Consider the following 20,002-nt stretch of genomic DNA (forward strand, 5'->3'; position numbering starts at 1 on the left):
ATATATATATATATATATATATATATATATATATATAATTATATTTAGCATTTCAAAGTCGGATTTCATCAGCGAATATAATTTTCTTGAAACCTCTATCCTGTGGCAGATAGACCGAGCATTAGTGGCTTCTCAAATTGGTATTAAAATTCTAACATGAGGGTAGAATGGAAATTTGAGGATCGCTGAGTTTTCTATAATCCGTTTTTCATTTTCTAGGTGAGGGGCACTAGGCCTGGGGAAGTTCAGTGACCCCAGCAGGCCATAGAACTAGCTTGTACAGAGCTGCAGTTTGCCAGCATTACTCAGGTTTTGATGTTTTGAGGTATGGTTCCTGTGCCCCATGATTGTACTAAAAAAAGCATCTCTTGAAATAAGAGACTGTACCAGAATTGCATTTATGAAAATTATCTCTGCTTGGATGTGGTACAAATGAACATTTCATGTGAAAAGCAGCCGTGACGGCCTCCACGGTAGCGGATTTTAAAATGTCGAAAAACCAGTCGTCCCCTCTGAACGCAACACTGAGACTGTGCATTAGACCCCAACAGTTGTTTTTCATTAAGTTATTTTTAAATAATTTTTCTGCACAACTATGTTTCAGGCTCCTTCCATAACGTTACTCTGTGTAAGTGCCGTTGGGATTTGCACAACTGAACGGAGCAGTCCTGGAGGATTTCCTAACTGCACAAAGGAGATAAGACACATGGGAAACTTTAGGCCAGGGTCCTTCAAGTGTCATGCTAGATGATCCCGTTCATTTGGCTCTTAGAGCTGTCACAGACCCTTGGGATAGGAACTGGTTTCTAAATGGCCTAGAGTTTTTTGTTTCCCCTTTGTGAGAAGTTAGTAGAGTGGGTGCCTGGTTCTGAGTATGTGGAATATAAACATTCTTAAATCACCGATTTCATTGTGTCACTTCCTGGCTAAAAATCCTTTTAACAGCTCTTTATTTCTTGGCAAATAGACCTTTACTCATTTATTCATTCAAAAAATATTTACTAAGTGCCTACCCTATGCATAAAATCCCAGCTTCTCTTGCTGCCTTGAAAAAACGCCGCAGTCTAGCACCATCATTCCTGTTCCATTTAGTTCAGCTTCATGTGCCGAAGTTTCTCGTATGAAACTGTCTTTGTATCAAAATGCCTGATTTCAGAGGCGCTCTTGAGAATATAAGCTTTTCCGGAAAGAAGCAGCGTCTTCATCTTTGAATACCCTTTTTCCAAGGAAATGGGGCCAGTATGTAGTGAGCCCTTCAGAAAGGCTTTTTTGGAAGCCAAAGGACCTAGAATACAATGTAGGATCCGCATGGGCAGGGGTTTTGTCCGTTATGCACCTTCTTTATCTTTAGCATGGAGAACAGTGCCTGGCTTAAGTATTTAGTACTTAGGGCTAGGTCCTGCCTCTGAACACTTTGAACTTCTCTTTGGAGTTTGTCCCTCCCTCACCCCCCAGCCCAGCATCTTGGGTCTGTGCCACACATGCTAAGCTCAAACCAAGTCTGCCTTTCATTGTTGACTACTCTTTTTTTTTTTTTTTTAATTTTTTAACTTCTCCTTCCAACAAGCCCGTGATCTCCTCGAGAATATGGGGCCATATTTTACATGGTTTCCAATTCCTTCAGAAAGGACATGATTGATTGCCTGAGTTATTAATTAAACATTGTTGCTTAGGTCTGGAAGGTTAGGCATTGCAGGGTTTCTAGTTCCCTTTGTCTTTAATGGATGGATTCCTAAAGACCCGAGCATTTGAATGGGTTTGTCCACACACAGAACACTTGAATATTGACGGCTTATATCCTTAAAGTGCCGCCTGCTCCCAAGAATAAATGCACAGCCATTAAATAACCCCCACCTTTTTTCTTTCAAGGTGAAACAAAAAAGCCTTAATGGAGATCTAGGGGGTGGAGAGCGAAGGAATTAGGAGTTAGGAGAGTGGAAATAGGGAGTGGAAATTTGGCACCATCTGCAAAGCGTTTGGGCAACTGAACTTTCCGTTTCTGAGAGGTTGCCATGTGTATTGTCATGAATATTACTTATAATCAAGTTACGTTGGCTAAAGGCTGAATCTTTCCAACATGTGGAACTGATTTACTTGCCTTTTCCCCTAGTACTGGACTCTTTGAAAACCAAAACAACAACAACAACAACAAAAACAAAAATCCAGTCACCCTTCAGAAGTTTTATTGCATTTAGGGGAAGTGTTTCCGTCTCGTTCTGCCTGTCTTTGTTCTCTGGGTTCATAGTTACTCACCCACTCTTCTCGTTTTGAATGCTGCAGCAGGAAATCCAGTGATCAGGATGAGGAATTTTGCTTGCTGAGATTATTGCTTTAGATTCTCCCTGCTAAATCAGACTACAGGCTGTTCGTTTCTTCCTGTAATTTCTTTTGAGGGATGGAGTGGACCCAAACAGGAAGCTCTTTGTAGAGGAGACACTTGTCACTGACTTGTGACTCTCCCACATGCTTTCTTACTCATGTTGGTTTGAAGGGTGTTAAGTTAAATGACATCAAACGAAGGAATTCATAGTTTCTTTTGCAAACTTGAAGTACGCAGGCCTCTGTGTATGGGGAGTGTGTGTGTTTGTAATTGTGTGTGTACTTACAGCCCAAAGAAGACCGAGAAGGAAAAAACAGGGATGGGGGGGCAAGTTTTATTAATAAATTGAGAGAAGGGAGAACATTCCTTATCTTCAAAAGAAAGGATACCTTTCTTGTTTTTTGGTGTGTTTGTCTTGTTTTTGTTTTGTTTGTTAGCTGGTTGAGTGACCCACCAAAATACTGATCCGAATGATTTAATGCCCAGATTAATGGATATGCTAATGCTTATTTATGCCCACTAGGTACAGTTGTGGTAAGGACCAGTTTTCAAGAATTTACAACAAAATTAGAACCTAGAAGCCAAAAAGGGTGGAAGAGAATAAAGTAAAATGTAAATAATAGTTGGTTTTTATTGAGTAGTCAAGACAATAGATTTCTTCCCCTATTCTTCCTTTATATATTTTAAAATTTTATACAATGAACTATTTTTTAAATTGTCCTATAGAGTCTTTGCTTCAGAAGTTCAGAGAAGGGAAAGATTACCATTAGTGGGAAACTGTTCAGAATGAACTGGGACTTCAGTATTACACAGGTCTTTTTGCTCTCCCCATAGCTCCAATTGTCATAGAATTTGTATCATTCAGAAAGCATTCTTAATGCTCTAACAGTAATAGAGTAATAATAGAGTAACGAGACTGGATTAACTGTGAAGTACGTTCATAATGCCTTTAGTGCAGTCTGTATAAATTCCTCTTCATGCTTATGAAGTGAGTTAATAACATGTGAAGTACCTAGTGCCAGATAGTAAGCACTTTATAAACAATAGCTACTGTCATTTTTTTCTATATATACAACATTAAAATGAGCTTGTTGGGTCAGGACATGGGCATCTAGGGCACCATTTGCCACAGGGTCCTCTATTGTGCACTGAGTGTTTTGAAATTCCCAATCTAGGCTTTGCCATGATTTTCAGTTCTGAAGTGTTAACATTTATCCTGAAAGGGCAACAGCCCTGTTTCTCCCAAGTCGGTACGGTATTCAAAATCTAATTTTTATAGCGAGGGTCAAGTGTGAAAGCTCTCAAGGTGGGTGGTGATCTCATCTTTCATATAGTTGTACCTGAATGTTTGCCCCTTTTCCTGAGTGTGGCAACTCTGAAAAGTGTTCTTATCTGTTTTAAAGGAAGTACTTGCTCCATTTTGAGATGGGAGTGGGATGGGGAGGAAAGAAAATACATTCTCAACTCACTTTTCACTGGAAAGCCTTGTGACTGTTTTGGGCACTTTCTTGATTTTGTGTTGTTTTCTCTGTTCAGATGGTATTTACCTAGAGGATGATACATACGTTTTAGGGTAGGGCAAATTTTACACCTAGACTTGGCCACTTACTTACTAATGTTCAACTTTGGGAAAGTTTAGTCTCTCCCAAGCTCAGTTGCCTTGTCTGTAAATGAGTACATAGTAACAACTGTGAAGGGTTGTTGTGAATTTTAAGTAATACATTGTAAAGCACCTGAATCCATTCTGGGCCCTTGATAATCTACATGGTAACATTATTATGTGCAATTTACCCACCCTCCCCAACACACACATGTAATTAGAACAATACTTGTATATTTAAATGCTGCTTTAAAAATATTAACAAAAATCATTGTAAACATACTTGTATTAACTATACAGTATGCTTCATTGAATGAAGAGTAATTAGTACTTTGTTGCTGGGCATTTAGGTTATTTTTTTTATTTTGCTTTTTAGTGGAAACCTTTTCAATATTCTTGGTAAACTATTTTCTTGAGCCACTTGTATCCAGAATGAATGAACTGAGAAATTGGAGAAAATGACCAAGATTTGTAGCAACAGATTCATGACTTTAGAATGCAGAAAAATGAGCCTCCACAGAGGAGGTCTTTTTTCTGTACCTTACATATGTTTAATAATGTAAGGCTAAATAGTCTGGTAAAAATCACACAAGGTCAGGGACACCTGGGTGGCTCAGTAGGTTAAGTGGCTGCCTTTGGCTCAGGTCATGATCCCAGTGCCCTGGGATCGAGTCTCACATTGGGCTCCCAGCTCAGTGGAGGAGCCTGCTTCTCCCTCTGCCGCTGCTCTCCCTGCTTGTGCTCACTCGCTCTTTATCTCTCTCTGACAAATAAATAAATAAAAAATTTAAAAAACCAGACAAGGTCTAATCTAGGCAAAAGGGATCCCTTAAGAACCTAGTAAAAGATTATGCATGACGTATGCGTACAGGGAAAATGAAATCTTGCATATGTTTTCTTTTCTCAAACACTTAAGTTGCCATTAATTTCCCTGCCCAGAGATTGTTGGAGTTTGTTGTAATGACAGCACTTTCTCTTTTCATGGCTAATATTGGTCAACTTCTTGAGATAACAGTGGTGATCTATATTTTCCTCCTCTTTGGCCACAATTCCTAGAATCCTAGGAAGAGATCCAGGGCTGAATGAAGCTATTAGTGAACTGTCCGCCAAATTGGCTTGCAACAGAGACCTGCAAACATCAAGAGAATACGCCTTTGAATAAAAATTCAGTTCTGCATTTTCTTAGCAAAGATCAGGGAGGGAGACCAACAGAATGTCACTTGGCTTGTAAAGGTATTTCTTCACTGTGCTGTTGTGCTATACCATTCAATTAAATATCTAGTTAAGATTTGGCAGAGTTGTTGGAGGCGTGAAGGTGGAACCCACTGTCTGGACTGTGACCATCTTATTAAACACTCATGTAATTGTTCCTGTTCCAGTCATGCGGGATTCTCTTGCCATCTGTTAAGTAGACTCAATTAAATACATTTGGGAGGGAAGGAGATGGCAGGTAGGGAGGAGTGGGTGAAGTGGGGACAGAGAAGGACTGAGGTGTAGGCCTTGAGAGGTGGGGGCGGGGGAGTAGGCTACACACCACAAACGCACATGTGTGTACACACAAACACACACGGCAGGATGTCATGTTTCCTTCTCTTGCAGTAGAGGTGGGGAGGGGGCTTGTAGTCAGTTGTTGACATTGATTCTTTAATTTCTAACTTTGTGAGTTGAACCTCCTCTTTGGGGGAGGAGGAGGACGAAGGCAGTGCTTAGGGAAATGAAAGAGCAGAAATGAAAGAACAGAATATGGGATTAAATTGGGTTAGAAGTTAAAGAGTGTCCAGGCTGGATGAAAGTCAGGTAAAGACACCCCCCGCCCCCGATCCTTGCAGAAAAATCAGGTTAGTACAGTGCCACTGGATGGGAAGCTCAAGAATTGAGGAATGTTCCATACTTAGAATATGAGGGAGCAATTAATATGTAGCCTCAGGGAATGCTCAGGAGACCTTATCTGTGAGTTGCTAGGTGACTTTCCAGTTGGTGTAGTCCCAGTTTCATCTGGATTATAGATTAGATGTAACTTTGTCTTGGAGTATTTATAATAATCGGGATAATAGACTCTTTTCCTTTTTAATACAACATCTTTAAAAAGATTATTTATTTATTTATTTGAGAGCTCACAAGCAGGCAGAGGGGCTTAGGAAACAGACTCCCTGCTGCGCAGAGAGCCCCGTGCAGGGTCAAGCCCAGTGCAGGGTTGATCCCAGGACCTTGAGATCATGACCTGGGCCAGAGGCAGAGGCTCAACCCACTGAGCCACCCAGGCACGCCATAAATAATTTTGAAAATACAGGAGCCATTTTACCAGGGTGTATTTTAAGAGACTGCCTAAAATGTATGTTTAGAAGTGAAGTATAACATACACAGAGAAAAGAACACAGAGGTGTCTGATGGATTCTCGTAGAAGTGAACAAAGTCCTTGTAACTGGCCCCCAGATCAAGCAATGGAACGTTGTACCATCCGGGAAGCCGCCTCATGCCCTGCACTGTTCCTTCCTCTCACAGAGGGTAGCCACTCTCTTGACTTCTGACCAGAGAGATGAGTTTTGCCCAGTTTTGAATTTGCTATAAATGAACTCTGTACATTTTGCATTCTAGTGTTTGTCCACTTTCACTCAGTGGTGTTTGTTGGGCATTCTTGTGTGGATGCCTGTTGCAGTTGTGGGTTCATCACCATCCCGGGGCCTTTCATTGTGTGACTACGCGGCGGTTTGTTCTGTTGCTGAGAGGCATTTGGATGTTTTCCAGGTGGGGGCTCTGAGGAGTAACAGTGCTGCGGTGAACATTCTTACGCTTCTCTTTTGACAAATATATGAACACGTTTCTGCTCAGTGTATTACCAAGATGGGAAATGCGGGGTCATAGGGTATGCACATAATTAAGTTTAGAAGATCTGCTGGTTTTCCAGTGTGTGTGTATGAATGAGAGAAAGGTCATTTTTGTCCAGAGTACTCTGTTCTCATGAGCATAAAAATAAGATGTCTTGTTTTCTTTTGGTTGTGGAAGTAAATTCAACTGATAAAGAATTCAGTGAAATATTTCAACTTGAAATAACTTAAAACTCGTCACCCATTTTAATGATCTTTTCACTGTACAATGAAACATATTTTTATTATAGTAGAAAATGCAAAAAAGTAACGGGTGGGGGTGGGCTGCATCTTTGCCTTTACTTCTAGGGAATTATACACCATGGGAGTTCCTTCAGACTCTGTCCAGGTTGTGCTCAGATTTTAAGAGCTCAGATTTCTGGAATTCCTTTTGTTCTCCAGGGAATTGGGATAAGGGAAAGGGACAACTTGGAAATAGAGCACAGAATGCCTGCCCCACACAGCCATACCCTAGCCCTGGCCCTGTGAGCGAATCATCTAGGAGGCCTGGGCAATCTGACCTTTTGGGATTGCTCACCATTTTCCCGTTTTAGGACTGACCACTTTTTCATTTTCATTGTTCAAGTCCCTCCAGCAACCAAGAAACTCTTTACACTGAGGTCACCAAGGTGTCGGCTAGGTATATCATTTGGAATGCCTGGCTCTCAAATTAAAAACACCCACCCTTGCTCCAGAATTCCGTATTCTGTATTCTGAATTCTCCTGTATTCTGTTCCTTTCACGGCTTCACATAGCAGGAGAAAGTAATAATAATAATAATAATAATAATAATAATAAAGACCTTTTGTCTGGGACTCTGAATCACTCAGACATTGGTTATAGTCTATATTGACATCGGATACATACATTGTTTTGCCAGCACATTATATCTTGCTTAAAGATATAATAGTAGTAAAGATATAATAATATAATGGTAGAAAAAAATCCCCAATAGGCCTTTTTATCTATATGTAGGTGTTGGGATTCCTAGGTGATCCTAAACAAAAGGGTGAATACATTTAATAGCTTTGCTAAAATCTATGCTTGTTTTTAACTCAAGACCTGGGTTCAGACCTCAGCCCTTGAATTTTTTTTTTTCTTTCTTTCTTTTTAACTGTAGCTTTCAGTCTGTAAAATTGGTTTCAGATCTTTGCCCTGCCTGCCCCATAGGGTGGCTGTGGGGATCAAATGTGATTGATTATTTATGAGAGATTGTAAACTATAAAAGTATTAAGCCTAAGCCTTGGAGAGCTGGGCTTAGCAGGCCCTTCATTTTAAGCTAGACAGTTACTGTCCATCTACCTAGAGTGTAGTAGAAACTCGCTCTCTACCTTGAGATCTTGTGCATACAGACAAGCCTGAACTTTTGACCTTGAACCAGACATGACTGACTGATCTGATGAGTTGTGAGTTACTCGTCTAGATTCTACCAGCCCCTAATACCTTTCCCTGTGTGGGGAAGGTGAGGGGCAAAAATTATTTGCTCTGGTGATAGCCCCAAACTATGACCCTTGCAGGTGATTTCACTTTGTGGGGTGGTTAGAGGGCTGCAAAAAGTAGGTAGCCGGGCATCTGGGTGGCTCAGTCGTTAGGCGTCTGCCTTTGGCTCAAGTCGTGATCCCAGGGGTTCCCTGCTCTGCAATAAGCCTACTTCCCCCTCTCCTACTCCCTCAGCTTGTGTTCCCTCTCCCACTGTGTCTCCGTCAAATAAATAGATAAAACATTTTTTTTAAAGTAGGTAGCCTGCACAGCCAGTATTGTTTGTATCCAAAACTTTCAAAATTTTCTTTTATCCACCCCCATTTATTAAGTGCAGAGAATATAAAAATTCTTATAGGCCATAAAAAGATCTGCATGAAAGAATGAGCAATCATTTTTAATAATTGTTAAGATAATAGACAAATAAAACAGGGGTTGAAACACAGCCTTGTGAACACCTCCCAACATAGATTCTGTATTACTAGAGAGGAATTCACTTACTATTTTAACATCCCACCCCCAGGTGTGATAGTAAGTTTGGCCCTTGGTGGGTGTTGACGTGAGCAAGGTGGATCAGATGTGTTTCCCAGGGCTGTTTCGTGTGTTATTCCATCAGGCACCTTCCAGGATAGATCAGATGTTGTTATCAACTGGATGACGATTGTCAGAAATGCAATAAGAAATTGACCACACTCATCAAGATGGAGACACTACATGAATTATGTTAATTTTTAGTCAGTGTTCTCATGGTACTGAGCAAGTTTTGAAGATCACATTGTATAAAAATATGGTCTGGGAAGCAGATGGGAGTGACCTAGGTTCCAAAAACGTTAAAATCTATTAAGCTAAGATGTTCACCAGAAAACTGTGAACTTCAAGTTATAGGAATGGAGGTCTTACAGGTTGCTAATCCCTTTTTCAAAATGGGATCTGTTGGGGCATCTGGGTGGCTCAGTGGGTTAAGCCTCTGCCTTTGGCTTAGGTCATGATCTCAGGGTCCTGGGATCAAGCCCTGCATAGGGCTGTCTGCTCAGCAGGGAGCCTGCCGCCCCCCCCCCCCCCCCGCCTACTTGTGATATTTGTCTGCCAAATAAATAAATAAAGTCTAAAAAAAGGAGGGGGGGATCTATCTTAGGATTCAGAATCCTGGTACCCCTTAATAAAAACACACTGCCAGTGAGGTCTTGTGCAGAATCCAATAATCAGATGCATTAAATAATATATCTGCATCAGAACTAATGAACATGCACATTAAGTGGTTTAATAAAGGCTAGAAGTACACATCAGTTGGAGTTAGGATTTACAGCCTAATAAATTCAGATCATGTCCTATTTTGGTAGCAAATGTCTTAGGTGAAATTTGGATTTTTAGAGCCTTTTGAATTTTGGAGAGAAAAGTAAGGGACAGTTGATCTTCATTATGTTTGGGTATTAGCTCCTAACAGAAGTGTTTTTGTTGTTGTTTTGTTTTTATTTTTTAATTTTTTTACTTAGATTTTATTTATTTGACAGAAACACAGTGAAAGAGGGAACACAAGCAGAGGGAGTGGCAGAGAGAGAAGCAGGCTGCCTGCTAAGCAGGGAGCCCGATGTGGGGCTCCATCCCAGGACCCCGGGATCATGACCTGAGGTGAAGGCAGAGGCTTAACGACTGAGCCACCCAGGTGCCCCATTGTTTTGTTTTTAAATATGTGTCAGGCAGCTGTGTGGCAAATTCTCATGAGACAATAGAGTTAGGAGCACCGGGTCTGGGTTCCAATTCCAGCCTCGCCAAGTGATGCTGGGTAAGATCCTTAACTTCCCAGGGTAGTAGTTTTTCATCTTTGGAGCTGCAGTGATTTCCATATAAAGATGGACTAGGATATGTGCACAAAGGTACAGTATGTGCATGGCGTGAGCCACTCAACAAATCTGCTTGCTTTCTCTGCTGTGTGGTGGAGATAATAGTGCATGTCACGAAGGTGTTTTAGGAGACATTTAAAAGAAAAGCAAAACACGCTGAGAATAATGTCTGCCCATAGTAAGCATTCATTACACAGCAGCCAGTATCCTTGGCCTTAGCACTATTACTAGAAATATGGACTTTTCCTGTCAGAGTCATTTTTCTTTAAAGGTTTATTTGAGGGGGGAGGGGCAAAGGGAGAGGGATAAAGAACCTTAAGCAGGCTCTGCTCTGAGTACACAGCCCAGCCAGAAGCAGGACTCAAGGTCACGACCTGAGCTGAGTGGAAACTGAGAGTCAGCCCATTAACTGACTACGCCACCCAGGCACCCCTCAGCAGAGTCCTTTTTAGGAAGGAAAGGGAAAATTAACATCTGTTGGATGAATGAGTGGTGTCTTGTAAAATTATGATAATTCGTAATTAGAATTTTCCAGACTGTAATTCCATCCCGTTCTGTCACAGTCCTTCCCTCCTTCCCCACCCTCCTCCCTAGCATCTTATCTTTCCCCTTTTGCCCAGCACTTGGTAAACTTGGCGCTTGCCTTCCTCACCACAACCATGCAGGTGTGCTAGGCTATCCTGGAAGCTGTCCCAGATGCTGACAAGCCCTTGGCAGTGGGATAGAAAGGAAAAAGGGAAGTTTTGGCTGACATCTCCAGGTCTGACTCCTTACTCATCTGGAGAATTCCAGTGGTATCTTTAAACTTCTAGGGTAAATGAGGGGGGCGCTGCTCTTTTTTTTGTGTCTCTAACAGATACGTATCTTGGATCCTAATTTCTTTAGTATGTTATATATTAATCTCTTGTGACTGCTCAGGAATGGGTAGGGTTTGGTAAAGTCATAAGTCTGCAGGGATGTTTTAAATGCAGGCGATGTATGGAGGGGGTAGTTACCAGCTAGGCGGAGAGCAGTGGAAGAATATGTATGCTTGTGTGTCATAGTTTGGACGAATGTCTTGGCACGGCTGTCCCATTTCCTGACATGTAAGAACTGGATCTTAAGGCCGCACATATTTGGCAAGCCCTATTATGTTACCCTCCCGAGGGAGTGCTTGGGTAATGAAGGTGATAGATAATATTGAGTAGGTACTGGTGGGACCAGGGACACGAGAGAATAAGGAAAGAATCCCTTTTAAAGACCTTTATTGCATTAGATTTTAGTGTCTGTAAACAATTACAGCATTCAGGGAGTGCAGGATTTAAATGAGAAACACAACTTTGTCAGATTATACCACTTGGATAAAATGGCATGGGCTCCGGAAATCTATAATTAAATGTATTTTTGAAAATGAAAAATACAGTGGAACATCTGGTTTATTTCACTGCAGAAGTGCCTGGTATTTGCTTATATAAGTGTGATTGACTTTGGCTGATACATGGATTTCTCGGTGTAAAATAACAGAATTTTAATAAAATTCTTTTCTGATTGATTCTGTTTGTGTTGTAAACAAATTATTCACACACACAATCTTCATTGGAAAATGGCTGTCTTGAGAAAATCTAATGTTTGTTCATTCTCTTTTTGTTCCAGCGGATATTCAACTCCTTTGTTTACACGGAGAAGATCTCAAATGGAGAAAGTGAAGTACAGCAGGTAAGAGGTTACTTAGTACTTGACCTTCTCTTTGTCCTGCTTTTGGATACAGCTGCGTTATCCTTCGCAGGCCATCTCTACGTGAGGTTTCCTGTTGCTCTGTAGGGTTCATCTGTGTTGTATGCACAACGGTGACAACCTCGGGCTTAAAGTTCTTAGTAGGCTGTTGAAATAATGGTTCTGTGGATATTTTTTGCTATTTGGGTTACACTTTGGGAGTATGATTTAATTCCTTTTTGTTGTTTTGAAAATTCCTGAACTGACCCCAATTTTAAAATATTAGAAATTATTTCATCTGATACCGGCAAGAAGTGCCCAGGCTTTGGAATCAGACCACCCCAGGTCAGATTCTTGTTTTTTTTCACTTTTTCCATGACCCCCAGTAAGCAAGTCAGCCTTTTGGATCTGTTGTTTCAGGGCCTTAAGTAAGGTGAATACAGTATGTCCTTTATGAGATAGTGAGAGTTAAATGAAGTAATGTCAAGATGGTTGAGAACAAATAACATCCTTTGTGTGGAAGATCCTGGCATAGAAGCAGCTCAGTGGATATTGGCTTCTTTTGTTCTTTAATTTTTCTTTTCTCCTGTATTCTTCATTTGCTTCGTGGTCCTTCTCTCTCCTTTCAGTACTGTGTGGGGTCGAAAAGTTCTGAGGCCAGATTCTATTTACTTTATTTATAGTTGCCTTCAAATTGACTGCTTCCTAAATTAAAACATAGTGTTGGTGAACTTGGTCATAAATAATTGATTTGTGCTTAAAAAGAAGGGTGGTAAAGAGGATTCTGGGTTTTAATTTCAACTAATCCACCAACTTCATTACACTGTGTGGCCGTCATCTGGTAACTTGAAGCAAGGTTGGAAACTTAAGTAAAAAAAAGAACCAAGCTAAAAACCAGAGTGTAACAGAGTGCTTCCACAGAAAAAAAAAGATAACAGTGGTAAAATACACAATAACTCCAGTTCCCTGAGATGGTGCCTTTACTTTATTCCTGGAAAACAGCTTGACTTGATCTGAATTTCAGAAGTGCTACACAAGAGGGAAAAACTTTCCAAGTGTCATTAGAGTGAAGTTATTGATGGGATAGTTATTTATTTATAATAAATTACCATGGTTTAATTTTGGAGTTCAGCATTTCCTGTGTGTAGACCTTAAAATGTTTTATTGGTTTCTGGAGGTTAAATTTAAAGGATGTAAGCACTTACGTGTGTACTCTTTTTCTTAGCTTCAGGTATTTTTAAAAAACTAATGACTTCACATTACAGTGAATATGATGTAGTTTGCTGTATCAAGTCTTTATCTTAATAATTCCTGTCTTATGTTTATTCCAGCAAACTGAGAAGTGCTTTTAAGGTCATGAAATTTAGAAGGGTTTTTATGGGAGGGAAGATTTCTACACAAAGTGTGTTGGAGGAAACTTTTTGGGAGACCAAAGGCCACTTGATAACATTTTAAAGAAACTGACCCAGGGAGATCAGCTTTGTTGCTCTCCTTGAAGGAACAGATACAAGTTCTTCTTCAGCTGTCTTCAGATGTGAAACTTACTTTGTTTTCTCAGACTGATACCATTGCTTTATTTAACAAGATGTGCACAAGTTTGGAAGCCTTTAATAATTTGTTAAAATTATAGCAACTGATTGCAGACATATGGAATGCTGGTGCTTATCACATTGATATTTTTTTTTTCCTTGAAATAACCTTGAAGGAAAAATATCCTTATTACAGATAAGCAAACTGAAGCTCCAAGAGATAAAATAAGTTACCTGTAGTCTCATGACTGTTACGTTAGCTACTTTTCAAAAGAAGTTAGACACCAAGTTTATATATGTGTGTGTGTGTGTGTGTGTGTGTTTAAGGGTTCATTTTTAAAATTTGTATATTCAATTCAAAACAGCAGCCTCTGCTAAGCTTTTTTTTTTTTTTTTTTGATCATTCAAATGAATTCTCACCCAGTTCTGTGCCCCACCCCCCATCTGATGGTCAAAAAATTCCCTTACATTGACCCAGAATGTACTTTGAACCTTCCTTCAATCTCTCCAGTCTGCCCTTTGGAAGAACCCTGAACAAATTGATCTTATGCCTCTTTTGCATCCAGTATGTGGAGATAATTATCATGTCATCATTATTATAAGAACCCTCATAATTGCTTATAAGATTCATTTGATAAGTCAAAATAGGCTAGTTATTGAAGGTGGAATATTGACCCCTATACTCCATTTTAGCTCAGTCTTTAGTGGACCACTTTATGTTTTGGTATATTTTGTAGGATCTGCAATCCAGATTTGATTTTTCTGTCCATCATTCCTCCATTGGGATAATGAGAACTAGAACCTCATGGATTCTTACCCTCCCACCTTACTAATCGAATCTTATTGAGAGTTGGATCTGACTTGTGCATACTGTGTAAGTTGGCAGTAAATCTAGTGCGTTGTTAATATCTTCTGCTTAGGGGAGCAAAGTAATTAAAACTAATAAACATTTTGTGATTCTTGACTCTTACTACAAAACTCTCTATGGTATAGACTTTGCTTTGCTTTTTCTAATTATTTCTTTTAAATTAACCTTCTGAGTGTGGCTCTAAATGCCTAACAATGTGTTTTAAATCTTTAATTAGTTCAGTATCTGTAGTTTTGCTGCCAAAAATCTGTGGCAACAGCCTCAGGAAATAAAATCCCATGCACACATTCTTACGCGGGGCATTTCCCATAGACTCCATTTTTTAAAAAAAACTTTGAGAAATGAAGTTGTATGAGCACATAAAGCCATTATATGAAATTGAACTAGAATCAAGAAAAATGAATTTTTGATCCAGTGCCCCAAAGAAAGCCAAACATTGTCCATAAAGCACAAAGCAATGAAGAAGAAACAAAAGGAGAAAGAGCCTCTTGGAGCACTTAATTGAATCACTAAAGAAACCAGAGGCACCTTGGACATGTGTCAAGAGTTTGGTCTAACTTTTTCACAAATGCTCTAGTAATTATTTAGGTTAATCATTTATTTAATGAGATAGCAAGTCTGTTTTCATCATGTACTATTTCATAAATTATTGATGGCAGTGGCTGATTTTAGAAGACTTCAGAATTCTTTTGGAATAGGCCATTAGGGTAAGAGCAACACCTGTGTGTGCAGTGTACCTGACCTTGGGCCAATAGACCTGACCTTGGGCCAAGTACTTCTTTCTTAATTCTTTTTTTCTCTCTTCAGGATCCTATCCTTCAGCGTGTAAACGTGCTATTCTTCTGTCTTAAGCACAAACAAACCCTTGACCCTGCTTCCCTCTCCATGTACTGCCTCATTTTTTTTCTTTCCCTTTGAAGCACAAACCGTCACAAAGTATCCATACTCCTTTGGTCCAGTTCTCGCATTCTCTCCGAAACTTTCTCCAGCCCTACAAGTTCTACAGAACCGCTCTCTCCAAGGTCACCTGTGATGCCCATGTTGCTAAATCCAGGGTCCTCATTGTATTCGATTAACATCAGTATGAAGAGGTTTGATCCTTTCTGTTGTGTTGATAAACTTACCTGGCTTGAGCCTGCAGGACCCCACACTTGACTCCTTGCTGTTTCTTGGCATATTCCTGCAATTTAGGGCTTTGCACTGGTGCTGTTGAGATGTTCGTCCCCAAGGACCTTCACCTGCTCCAAGTCTTTCCTCAGAAGTCGCTTGCTGAAAGAGGTGTATTTTAAAATACAGCCCACCCTACCTGCCAGAGTCCTGATTTTTCCTTTACATTGATCTACTACCTCCACACCTACCCCCCTGTTACTTATCACTTTGTGATTCTAGGGTATTTGCTTTATAAAACTGGTTTGGAAACATTTCCTTGTCCTTGACTTTTGAAAAGAGTATAGCGTTGGTGGTATCCTTCCACTGATGTTTGGTTGAATGCTGTCTGGACTTGGAGCATGCTTTGTGGGCAGGTTTTTGATCATCAGTTTCTTTAATAGCTATAGGTCTTTGGGTTTTGTGGGTGGGGTTGAGGGGGGAGGTACAGATTTTTTCCTTAGATTTTCTGTCTTGTATCCATTTCAGTAAGAGGATTTTTTTCAAGAGATTTGTCCTTTTCATCTAAGTTGTCAAATTTATTGGCATAGAAGTGTTTATAGTATTTTGTTATCCTTTTAATAACTGTAGGCTAAAAGAAGAACATAAAAATCAGTAAAACAAAATATTGGTTCTTTGGGGGGGGGGATACCTTGAATGGATAAATTAGACTGACAGAGAATGAGAGAGAACAAATGGTAAAGTAAATTGGTGGTGATGACCAAGTTTTTATAACTTGGCCTCATTAATTTTCTCCACTTTCTGTTTCACAGATTTAAGCTCTTTTTTATTTCTTTCCTTGTGTTATAGGTTAGGTTTGGTCTTCTGCTTCTTAAGTTGGAATTTTAGGTCATTGATTTTTTTTTTTAACACCTTTCTGTTTTTCAGATAGTCATTTAACACTATAAACTGTCCTCTGCGCACTGCTTTTATCATCCCACAAAGTTTGAGATCATGGTTTTCTTATAGTTCAGTTTTTGAAATATTTTCTAATTTCTTTTTTGACCCAAGGATTACTTTATAGTGTGTGTAGTCCGATTTCCAAAACATTTGGGGTTTTCTTAGCTATTGTTACTAACTTCTAATTTAATTTCACTGTGGTCAAAGAACGTATTCTGTGATTTCAGTCTTTTTTAATTTGTTGAAACATGGGTTTTATGGCCCTGCATATGATTTACCTTGATGAATATACCATGTAAACTTGAATGTGTATTCTGTAGTTGCTGACTGTTAGGTTCTTCATATACCCATTAGATTAAGCAAGTTGATAATTCAGATTATTTGTTTGGGGGCTGATTTTTATTTTGTCTAATTCTGTCATTGCTAAGAGGATTGTTAATATCTGTATTGTTGGAGTTGTGCATTTTTTCCCTTTAATTCTGCTCATTTTTGCCTCCTATAGTTTGAGGTTTCATTATTGGGCTGGTATGCATTTAAAATTGTTTGGTCCTTCTGAGGAGTTGTTTTCAACATTATAAAATGTTCTTTATGTCTGGTTACAGTGGTCTTTTCTTGAAGTTTAAGCTGATACTAATATTGCCACTCCAGCCCTTCTATGCTTACTATTTGCACTAGGTCTTTTTATAAGCATTTACTTTTTGTGTCTCCCTTGGTAACGGTGTATCTTTTGTAGACCAAATAGAGTTGTGGCTTTTTTAACTGACAGTTTTGGTCTTTAATTGGGAGTATTTACTTTGATTGTTGGATTTGGGTCAACTATTTTCATTTTCCCCTCTTTTAGTTCCTCCCCCACCACCTCCTTTTGAATTTTTGATTTTTTTTTTGAATTTCATATTAATCTGTCTTAGCTTTTTAAACTTGTATTTCTTTGCTTATTTTTAGGTTTATGCTCTATACACCCTCTAAAGTATACACCCTTAGCTTATTATAGTCTATTTGGAGCTTAATATTCTATCACTTCATAGAAAATCTAGAACCCTCATAACCTGGTAGGTCCATTTCCCACTACTGTCCTTCATACTAGAGTTCTACCTATTGTAAAATGCACAAGAGAATATTAAACTTTTCTTTAAATTGTCCTATGAATTCAGTAAGTTAATTAAAAGAAAAATGAATGTTGGATACTTACCATTCCCAATAAGCTTCATTTTTTTCCCTGAAGATAATCAACTGATAGTTTAAAAACCTCTTTAAAGATATTTTGGTGACAGAGTCTCTTTCTCATTATTCAAGTGCTCAGAAAAGATCTCTATTTGCCTTTACTCTTAAGATATTTTTGCTTGAGACTGAATTCTAGACTGATTTTTTTTTTTAAAATCCTTAAAGCATAAATGATGTTCCACTGTGTAGTGGAGTTCACTTCTGATGAGAAGGCCATAAAAGTTGTCACTGTCTTTAATATCATTGCCCACCCACCGCCCCTGGATTCTGTCACAGTTTTTCCCTCTATCTTTGGTTTTCAGCAATTTGACTATAATTGTCTAGTCATATCAGTCTTTATATTTATCCTCCCTGGTGTGTGTTGAGCTTTCTGAATCTGTAAATATTTGGTCTTTATCAGATTTGGGGGCTTTTTGATCATTACTTGCTCAGATATTTTTCTGCTTTGTTCTCTTTTCTCCTGCTGGGACTTTGATTCCCTATATGCTACATCTTTTGATATTTTTTAAGTTCCTGAGATAATGCCACCGCCTCCTTTTAAAAATTATTTTCCCCTCTGACCTCCTGATTAGATCATTTTTGTTGATCTATCTTTAAGTTTACTCCTAATGTCTCAACCTGCTGTTGAACTCCACAGTTAGACTTTTTTAAACTTCAGTATCCTATTTTTAAACTCCAGGATTTCCATTTGTTTCTTTCTATAGAGGATTTTTCTAAGATATTCTTTTCAGTTATTGCAAGCATGTTTTCCTTTGTATCCTTGAGCATAGTTATGATAGCGGCTTTAGAATTCTGTGTGTGGGTTCCGTCATCTGCATATATTTGAACTTGATTTTTGTTGATTCTTTACTCTCAAAAATTGGTCACACTTTGGCTTTTATTCTTCTGTCAAAAAATAGGGATTGTACTCTGGAGACTGAAAAGCTTTGGGTTCTATTAGATTCCTGTGAGGAGAGTTGATTGTTGTAGCAGGCATTTAGGCTGTTGGATGCAAACTGCTAGTTTGCTCCTTCCTTACTTCCTTCCATAGATTTAATTAGTTAGTTAGTTAGTTAGAGAGACATATAGCGAGAGAGGGAACACAAGCAGGGGGAGTGGGAGAGGAAGAAGCAGGCTTCCCGCTGAGCAGGGAGCCTGATGTGGGGCTCAGTCCCAGGACTCTGGGATCATGACTTGAGCTGAAGGCAAATATTTAGTGACGGAGCCACCCAGGTGCCTCTGCTAGTCTGTTTCTTGTGTTTCAAAACACTCTAGCATTTAAAATACATTCTGGTAGAAGTCTGTAGTTTTTCCTCAATTATTTTTGTGAATTTTTACTTGATACTGACGCTTCTTCCTGCAAGATTTAAAATTTGATGTTTTATTTCACCAATTCCATTCATTGGAGTACAGTAAAGGAGAAGCATATTGGTTTTATACAAACCTAATGCTTGCTAATACTCCAAATTATTCTCATACCTATATAAATTCAAGTCCCCAGTCATGAGAAATTTGGAGCAGGTCAAAGCAATGGATTAGAATCCATCTAAAAAGAAGTATCTAGATCATGCATGAAATTCCATCCCTTTACTCGTAGAAGAAAAATACTTCGTAACAGAACAAACACAAAATAGTTATTTCTTCAAAGATACTCTGAATAGAGGTAGTCAGTCTTAGAGAGATGATACTTTATATGCTAAAATGTAAGTAATCGGTTCTAAGTAGTGTGGTGTTTCAGAAATTTAGAGTTGGGACCTCTGAGACTTTGGGTATAAGGCCAGAAAGGTTAGGAAACTACTCCTTGGGACAGGGGTTGCTTGCGATGGAGAACTAAAGAGCTTTGTCTTTTGATATGGAAAACTTGAGCTCCAAGCACTTTCTGTCATTTACATCTATTTGATTTTTGGCATGATACTTAACCTCTCAATGTCTGCATCCATTTTATTTATAAAATGGGTGTGAGGGTCTGTGTTGCAAGATTGCTCCAAAAGTTACATGGCAGGCACAGACTAGACATTTTTGTATTTTGTGTTCTGCTTTCAGAATACAATAGAGTGGTAGAGAATGCATGTAAGAGTAGAGGGGTGAGAAGATTGCCATTCTTACTGTGTTATTTAATCCTCTTAGGTAAGGCCTGTAAGAAGAGAGCTGTAAATTTTAGAGAACTTCCAGGAGAGAACAATCACAGAAAGACCCTGGAAGGGACTAGTGGGAGCTTTAAGTAGAAGCTATGCTAGTTGAGAAATGAGAGACTAGACATGGGATTTATGCCAGCTTTGCATGTGTATTACTTCTGTATTTCTACTACCAGAAACCTTTCACTGTAAGAAAACCTGGTTCTGTTGTTGAGTTGTGCACTGCACCACAGGGAGAAAGGGACAATGGTAGACAAGAGGAGGCGTGGAAGTGCTGAGCACTCGGGAATCCTGTCTTTTTAATCCTGGCTCCCTGTGCCCAGTACTGGGTAGGCATTTAGTGAATATTTGTTGAAAAAAGTATCTAGAGATACTCTGCACCTCAATACTCATATTTCCAGAATGTGGATTTATTTTGGGTTGCCCTG

General features: G+C 39.2%; 1 protein-coding gene across 1 annotated transcript in view; it reads left to right on the forward strand.

Annotated features, from left to right (window-relative positions):
* CACHD1 (cache domain containing 1) overlaps positions 1-20,002 on the forward strand; it is a 205,356-nt gene that overhangs the window by 71,701 nt on the left and 113,653 nt on the right. The window contains exon 2 of the mRNA XM_059374985.1: positions 11,737-11,799. Coding sequence (XP_059230968.1) covers positions 11,737-11,799 — 63 coding nt within the window. The remainder of the gene's footprint in view (positions 1-11,736; positions 11,800-20,002) is intronic.

The sequence above is a fragment of the Mustela nigripes genome, chromosome 14 (genome assembly GCF_022355385.1).
Source record: "Mustela nigripes isolate SB6536 chromosome 14, MUSNIG.SB6536, whole genome shotgun sequence".
Taxonomy (NCBI): Eukaryota; Metazoa; Chordata; class Mammalia; order Carnivora; family Mustelidae; genus Mustela; species Mustela nigripes.